This window comes from Meleagris gallopavo, chromosome 6, assembly GCF_000146605.3.
Source record: "Meleagris gallopavo isolate NT-WF06-2002-E0010 breed Aviagen turkey brand Nicholas breeding stock chromosome 6, Turkey_5.1, whole genome shotgun sequence".
In the NCBI taxonomy this organism is placed as follows: Eukaryota; Metazoa; Chordata; class Aves; order Galliformes; family Phasianidae; genus Meleagris; species Meleagris gallopavo.
In genome coordinates, this window is record NC_015016.2 from 27,557,545 (window position 1) to 27,566,143 (window position 8,599).

Sequence of the window (8,599 nt, forward strand, 5' to 3'; positions counted from 1 at the left end):
TTGGAAGATGACAGAGAGGCAGAGGAATGGGTGCAGTAGTTCGTAATAGGCCATAATGCTCTTAATCTTTAATAATCTTTTGAATAATATGAATTACTCTTTATGCATCAAGAACTTGTTATCCGTTTCACATACCAGGATTTTATAACATTGAATGTTTGTTGTTGTTGTTGTTGTTGTTGTTGTTTTGCCTTTAGGTAAACTGTTGTCTGTAAATATCATTGTAAAAATATCTTCTTTTTTTTTTTTCCCTCCAGAAATTTTATGAATAAGAATCAGAAGCCGGTGCTAACAGGCCAGCGGTTCAAAACTAGGAAGAGGGGTATGTTATGTTGCATTTTGTTACATTCCTACACATGGAAATGAATAGAAACAATAGATGCAGTGTTTAATATTTAATAGGATTAAGATTTTTCTCCTCTTCCCCTTGCTATGTTAAGACTATAGATGTTATTTGTAACTTATTTGTAAGGTTTTGGATATTTTGTTTATGTTTCAAGACTTCATTGATACTTTTAAGTTTGGATTTCTTTGCTGTTAAATCTTGCAGGGATTGTTAAAGAATTAGGTTTTGAGTTTATAGTAGGCTTATGTATTATGAAGAGAACTTATTAAATATTTATCTTAGCTGTTTCTTAATGTGTCCCTTTTGATTAAGAAAGCAAACTACGAGCTTTTATTTGAAGATTACATAAATTACCTGCCGTTCTTGTTTTTATGCAAATTTCTTTGATTCAAACTTACGCCATCTCTGTAAATGAACCTTTCACTTCTAAAAAAGAAAAGGAAATTCTTTTCCATTATAACATCAAATAATCTCATTGGACCCATTTGCTTTAACAGAAAGCTCTCTTCAAAAACAACAACAGAGAACAAAAAGAAACAAAATCAAGTATTTTTCTACTGTTAGTGTAGTTTGATTCTTATTATTAAAACACTTAATTGCTATGACATGAACCCCCTTTTTGTAATTGATACTGATTTTTCTACAAAAATGGTTGGTGAGGTATATATAAATATCCAAATTTTTAAGAGACAGTGCTGATTGTACTGATCATGCAGGTATCCTCTATAGCAATAATCACTGAATTGTAAGGCTTGGAAGGGACTTCTGGAGATGGAATATCTTTTTCCACACCCCCACCGCCCCCCCTTTCCTCTAAAGCAAGTTCTCTAGAGTAAGTTACACAGAAAATTGTCCAGGTGGGTTTTGAACATCTCCAGAGAGAGTGACTCCATCACCTCTCTGGACAACTTGTTCCAGTGCTCTGTCACACTAAAAATAAAGGAGGTTTTTCTCATGTTTGTATGAAATTTCCTGTGTTTCAGTTTGCAGCCATTGTCCTGTTGCTGAGCACTGTTGAAAAGAGTGGCCCCATCCTCTTAACCTTCCACTCTTTTCTTATTTATTAGTGTTGATAAGATACCCTCTCATTCCTCTCTTTTCTGGGCTGAGCACTCCCAGGTCTCTCAGCCTTTCCTCAGAAGGGAGATGCTTCAGCCCCTAAACATCTTTGTGGGCCTCCACTGGGCTCTCTCTAGAAGTCTGTCTTCATCTCAGGAACCCAGGATTGCATACAGTTTTCCAGATGTAGACTCACCAGGACAGAATGGGGGGAGGGTAACCTCCCTTGGCCTGCTGGCCACAATCTTTTTAATGCACCCCAGTATACCATTGGCCTTCTTGGGCTCAAGGGCACACTGCTGGCTCATGGCCAACCTTTTGTCCAGCGGGACGCTCAGGTCCTTCTAACCTGCTTGTTCATATCTTGAAGTTCGTTTTCTGTGGTTGGGTGCCTGAGACAAATGAATGCCCAACACTTTGACGAGAGCAAAAATACTGATTTTTGTATACACAGACACAATACAGTCAGACACACACATATATACTCCAAATATTGATAATAAAATAATCTTTCAGAAGATAATGTCTGGTTTGTGAAATGAAGATTTCAGTGTTTTGCTGTTGCAGTAGCTGATTATTTTAGTATGCACAGATGGAGTTCCTATCTGTCATGTAACAGACTTTTTCCATCTTGACTTTCCTGTTTCCCATTAAAAGCTGTCACCTGATCTGAGTTTATTGTGACAGATAATGTGAATAAGAGCATTTTCTCACTGTGGATGGAAAAACAAAAAGAGTTTGTAGCCTTCCTCAGAAAGCTGCTAATTCTACTATGAATCTGAGGAGTTGAGTGAATGTATTAAGATCTAGGAAAGTCATGAAGGTTGGGTGAGAATTGTGAAATAGCTTTTTTTGCAATTCCGTTAAAGAGCAGTTCCAGATTTCCCAACTTTCCTTCCTTGCACACATTGCTTTCTCTGTTATCTTAACTGGCACAGTTCATACAAGTGAGTGGAACCTCTTCAGTTGAAAATATCCTTCTTATTTATGCACATGCAATGTCTGCAGGTATAACTACTTTGAAAAAGAAACCTTTGGTGTTTGTAAATAAACGTCATAGTGCTCCAATAATTAGTGAGATTAACTTTCTGTCAGTATGGTCCAGAACAGCATTAACTAGCAACAGCAGAGGTGTCATTAGAGCAGTGGAATTAACAGACCTAAAGAGTAATGCTGTCAAATCAACCAGAGGTATGTGTACAGTTGGGTTGATTATATGTACTGTTTAGTCTGATTTAATCAGTTCTGGTAGTTATTTTACTTACTAAAATTGTCTCAGAATAATCTCTTTTTTGATAGGACATTCTTTTCAGTCCATGTTGGGCATTGTATGTAGCATAATGAGGTCCTGACACTGATTTGATACTCTGACTCTTATTATACTACCACTAATAATTATAAGTAATTTTTTTTTTTTTAACTTTACGGTATGGAAGGAAAAGACTTGGAGCAGTGGTTGGAGGACTGAGGGAGGTGTTTGTTTTCTCCTTTATTTTAAGAGATTATTTATATGGAATTTGGAATATAGAACTCTTAATATGCAGACACTTAAATCATCTTCTAATCTAAATCCTGGCTGTTTCTATTCTGACTTCCAGTATATCAGAGACTCATTAAGTTTTACTGTGATGTGACTGAGCACATTGACTATGGTTGGACTCTGGCATTTCAGTCATCAGAGACTTTCTGGTGTATGCGACAGGCAGACCATTAAGAGGGTCTGAAATATATAAATGCTGAAGGAAACTGGTTGAATTATGGATAATGCTTCTTGCCAGTTGATTTGTCTCAGGATGCTACTTTTCTCCTTCTGCAGCTCCCAAGAATACTGCTATCTGAGGAGAAAGTGGGCTGTGACATGGTGGTCAGACATTTAATAAAGAATGCTTGTCACTATGAAGTTCATTGCTGCTCAGCTAGCTGCAGCTAGTCTACAGATGTGAATGATATCTGAGCTTTCAGAAAGCAATAAAGGAAGATGACAATGTTTTTTTCTTTAAATTTTGAAAAGGTGTTTAGAGACTAAAATGTTCTTAAAAGAGAGCAGCCTGAAATAGCAACTTCTAAATCTCCCTCCTTCCATTTCTGTCAGTTGACCTAGTAAGAGTTACAGAATGATAGAATATATTTTATATTATAAATATGTAATACATATAAATTATAAAGCTTTTCTGAAGTGTACGCAGTGGCATGTATTAAAATCACTATCCAAGATGTGAACGAAGAAAACTTACATTGTAAAGAGAAGAACCTCTGAGGCAGATCCTTATCAGGTTTCTGTCAATCTGGATGAAGATGATAGTTTGCTTAGTTCCAGGTATAATCTGTATACCTGTCAGTTATGAGACTTGATGAGGGTCAGCAGTAGTTGACATCTGGCCACGATTTGTGCATGAGGTGCAGGTACATGGGAAATGAACTGTATTGACCACACTGTACTTGCGTGCATGCAAATTCATTTCATCTTGCTTGTGTAGTCTGAAGTAGAAAAGGAGGAAATAAGAGTAACAAAAGCGGCAGTGGTTAGTGAGGAAAATGTACGTATCCAGGCAGTTGACAAATACCTAAGGACAAAAAATGTCATTAAATGTTAATGGAAACAACCAGTGAGTATTGCTTATAGTAAGCTGATAGACGTTACCTGGTAGCCCTGTTTGTCCCCATGGTATAGATATCACAGAGCAAATAACAGCTGAAAAACTGTGCAAAAACATTAAATAGTGGCATAAGAAGGAGCTGAACTAAGCTGTGCATTTTAGTTTCTTTTGTGAAGGAAAATTAAGTAAAATCAGTATTATGGTGAAGTCGGAAAAGGGATTAAATAGGGTAGCTCATTTATCTTCCTTAGAAAAAGAGCTGTGGGCTTTCTCTTGAAGAGCTGAAACAAATTCTTAAGGAGGGAGGTACAAATGTACTTTGCGATTTCCTTACAAGGAAATAAGGATCTGGGACCTGATGAAAATGAAAAGCTATGTATAGCACTGCTGCCTTGAATATTGTATGCAGTGCATCTGCAAGCTACACCTGCCTTTGCTAGCCCTGATTGAAACCGTGCTTGTTCAGTAATTATGTACTTGACAGCTCAGCATACTGACACCACTTCTTGATGATGGCTTCTTACTCATTCTGTTGTACTACGTCAGCGTATTCTTCTTCAGTGCGTTAGTTTGGTAGAAAAACGTTTCAGTAAAATTATAAACCATTTTTCATGCAGCGAGTTCACCTTCTCTTCCCATGTAAATTTTTAGATTATAATAGACAAGAAAATAGAAGGGTTCACCAAATGAGATAAGTGCTTCTGGGGCAGGAGAGGGTTCTTTTTAAGTAGCAAGAAATATTAATCATGATGTTTGTTTTTACTGAGGACTGTGTACCATGATGCAAAACACATAACGTTTCAGTTTAAACATAAGCATCTTAAATATTCTGACAAAATACAGTGTATAAGTAAAACAGCAATTATTTAATTTATCTCTTTAAGACAAAATTGTCATCTATCTTATGAGTCGTCAAGCTTTTTAACTATATAAATACTGCATATGTGGTAGCCCGTAAAAGAATTATTTTCAGATCCATATTTATAGGTGGAGCTGTGTTCCTAGTGTGCAGATAAAATTGCCTGAGTACACATGCTAAAGTACTTACACTTAAATAAAAAGCTTGTATGTGGGCTGGCTGGTAAGTTGTTTTAGTATTTCACATTAGAAGAGAGCTGCAAGTATTTGGTAACTGACCTGATAGCTCCAATTGGATTCCCGGGAGTGTTTACCTATAGACAGTTTCCCAGAGCGTAGACGTGTCCTTCAGTTTCCCTTCCTCTGTGGTTTATCTGCAATGGGCAGAACCAGCACCACAGTTAAGTGTCTATGGCAGACTCTAAGCCTTCACCACAGCTGGAAAACGAGGCAACACAACGAAAGGCTCTGAAGATCTCAAAGTCTGGGGTGAAGTAAAAGCCACTTTCAGTCCAGTAAGGAGGCTTACAGTGTGGTAGTGATGAGAGTATGGTGACAGGCTAGGATGGTACTGTGATGGTGTTCATTGCTACATGACAAGCTGGGGTTGGGAACAGGTAACCACCGTGGGTGTGAGTATCCATGGAGTTGAGAGAGCCTCAGCTATTTCCGATTTTGTTAGAACATGTTAAGACACAAATTTTACCTAGTTGTCTTAGTAACTAAAATCTCTATATTTGTATTTGTTTCAGGATACATTAAGTGTATGTTTTATAAAAAAAATTAATCCATGCTTATTAGCAAGTGGTAACAGAGTATGTTCTTTATAGTGTTTTTGAGTGATATGGAGGAATTTCTGGTTGTGTTCTTGAAGTTCGAATTTATTTTAATGGTAACGAATGTTTTGTGCGTGCCCTCGTGTAAAGTCAGGACCTGTTTTACTCAGAAGCTTCAGGTGTATGTTGTAATTATTACTGGTCTGGAAGGAATAGTATCAGGAGATATGTGTAACATCTGTAACATCTAGCTTTACCTGAAGGTTGTGGTTACATCTTTTGGGAGTGATGGCCTTGGCATTAGGGATGTTGTCTGGGGTTTCAGAATGTACCTTAACTGAGTTCAATCAGGAACAACTGTAGAAAGTGTCATGTTAGCACTGCATTTGTTTCCTTAGAGCTCAGGTTGATGAATCAAAGATAAGTTCTTGGTTAAACCATGTGTAGAATACTAAATATTTACAGAAGAGCTGTTTTCATGAGTAGCTTCTTGTTTTTTCCCGAAGGTTGTCCCTTTGAAAACATTTTAAATGTGTAACTGTAATTATTTAAAGGAAAACACGAGCAGTTAAATAATATCACTGTAGGTATACTACTTACACAAAACTGACATATAATTTATTCTGAAATCAGATTTAACAACATATAGTGGCACACATGTTTAGTAATATCTCCAATAAGAGTACAAAATTGGAAAGCAATTTCAATATTTCCTTGTCCCCTCTTATATTTATCCCTGCTTGCTCACATGTGTCTTGGTATTTTGAGGCTATGAAGGAGAGAGTAAAGTGAGGGTAAACACAGCAAGACTTCCAAAGGCAATAAAAGCCAACTGAACATTCTTTTGTGTACTGAACTGACCAGAATAGGAAGAACACATTTAGGTGCTGTGCTCATTTTGAGTCACTGGCTGATGTAGGATTTTAAAACTATCTCCTTTTCATTCTCCTTCCTGTTCCAGATGAAAAAGAGAAATTTGAACCCACAGTCTTCAGGGATACTATTGTCCAAGGTCTCAATGAAGCTGGGAGTGACCTGGAGGCCATAGCCAAGTTTCTGGATTCTGCAGGCTCGCGGCTTGATTATCGCCGCTATGCTGACACTCTCTTTGATATTTTGGTAGCTGGCAGCATGCTTGGTAAGTTGCAGTGTACCTGTTGCAGAATTTTGAGGATTAGCTTTGTTTCTTTGAAGATGCTTTCTTCCTTTACAAAGTGGAAATTATAAACTGCATTAGAATGGCACTTGTCTAAATACTTTTTGGATATAATGTCATAGACTATTCTATTGTTTGTTGCACCAAAAAACCTGGGGATTTGACAGTGTCAGGAGGCATCTTGCCTATTTAACAAAAAATGTGTAGTGGTCTGTGAAGCCTTCAGGCTGAGCCGAAAGAGCATATAAAAGCAATAGCAAACAAAATGAGAGATGTTGACTATGGGGAATAGGAACGTATGAGCTTAAGGAAGTGTCATACAGCACTATAGGTTATTAGCTGCTGCAAAGTTTGCTTTGTAGACCTTGTAACGCAAACTAGCTAAAGGAACTGAAGGATGAGTAGTGTTTTGTGGATGTTTATAGGGAATTTTCCCCAGGCATCAGTGGCAGCATGGGAAAATTCCCTACCTTGTGCCTTCCCTTGAATTTTGGATAACTTGGCTCTTTTTACCGGTTGCGTTGATTTGATTACTGCTTCCTGCTCTTTGTTTTGTTAGAAGGAAAGATATTTTTGAAAGTCTTAAGATAACGTAGGAAACAAAAGCCAATGGAAGTTCTATTTAAAAAAAAAAAAATCTGAACAAAATAACCCAGGAGGGGGCTTTTGTGGCACTGTTTGAATGTTTTCATGGAGTTAGAAAATGTTCCAAGTCCTTAATTTAGTAGCAGAGTTAATTCTTTTATCTTTGGAAGTTATTTACATTATTATGGTGTTTGAAGTAGCACTTAAAGTAAATGCAAGAATTATGCTTCAACCTACACTTTCTTGATCCTGCTCATTGCTCTCAAAAGCAGCTGAGATTGTTTAGTGTGACCTGAATCTCTCAGTCCTTTAAGGTCTGTGATCTCAGATGCAGTCTCAGTCAGCTGTCCTTTCTGTCAGGTGACGTTACAGCTCCATAACGTTTGTGTAGGTTTCTCCCTCACTCATTCCTTTTAACTCAATTGTACTGATACTTTTTTACCTTTGCTTTCTTCTAGCTCCTGGAGGCACACGCATAGATGACAATGACAAGACCAAGATGACCCGTCACTGTGTATTTTTTGCAGAAGAAGATCACGATGCCATCCGAAACTATGCTCAGGTCAGGATAAGAAAGGGCTGGTTGATTACTGTTTTCTGTTTATGAACCAAGAGAGATTATAGTGGAACATCTGCAGACTGTCTAGACTGCACTTGGCTGGTTTCAGGATAATTGAAAGTTCACTTAACCAGTAGTTTGCCCTAACGTAACTATTTAGTAACAGAATAAGATGTCTGAGATTTTCTGATCACACCTGTGAGCTCTTTCTTCTATAGAAAACAGTCTTACTCTTTTTCAGTACACATTTGGGTTCAGTATTATTTTAGACATCATTCTTAATAGTTTTGTTGGCCTTTTCTACATTGTTGGCCTTAAAGATTTGCAGAAACATATTTTTAGAAACACATGAAGTGTGAATGACAAAAATAAACATTTCAAACCTCCAGCATATAGTTGTATGGCTAGTTAGGAATTGGACAAATGTTAAAAAAATGCTCTCTGAGAACTTTAATTTCTCCTACATACATGCTGTACAGTTTTTTTTTTCAAATTAAAACATGGCTTGTACAAATTGGTGTATATGAAATTAACAATATATTTTAAAGCATTATTGAAGAGAAATTAATGTTGCATTACATTAGGAGATGTACATGAGAAAATACCATAAGAATTGAAAGTTTTAAGACAACGTACAATTCTGAATACAGGTAGGATTGCAAA

The 8,599-nt window shown here is 37.0% G+C and overlaps 1 protein-coding gene across 1 annotated transcript in view; it reads left to right on the plus strand.

Moving 5' to 3' along the window:
* Window positions 1–257: 257 nt before the first annotated feature.
* BZW2 (basic leucine zipper and W2 domains 2) overlaps window positions 258–8,599 on the plus strand; it is a 32,014-nt gene continuing 23,672 nt past the window's right edge. The window contains exons 1-3 of the mRNA XM_003207112.2: window positions 258–322; window positions 6,598–6,774; window positions 7,836–7,939. Coding sequence (XP_003207160.1) covers window positions 265–322; window positions 6,598–6,774; window positions 7,836–7,939 — 339 coding nt within the window. The 5' untranslated portion in view covers window positions 258–264. The remainder of the gene's footprint in view (window positions 323–6,597; window positions 6,775–7,835; window positions 7,940–8,599) is intronic.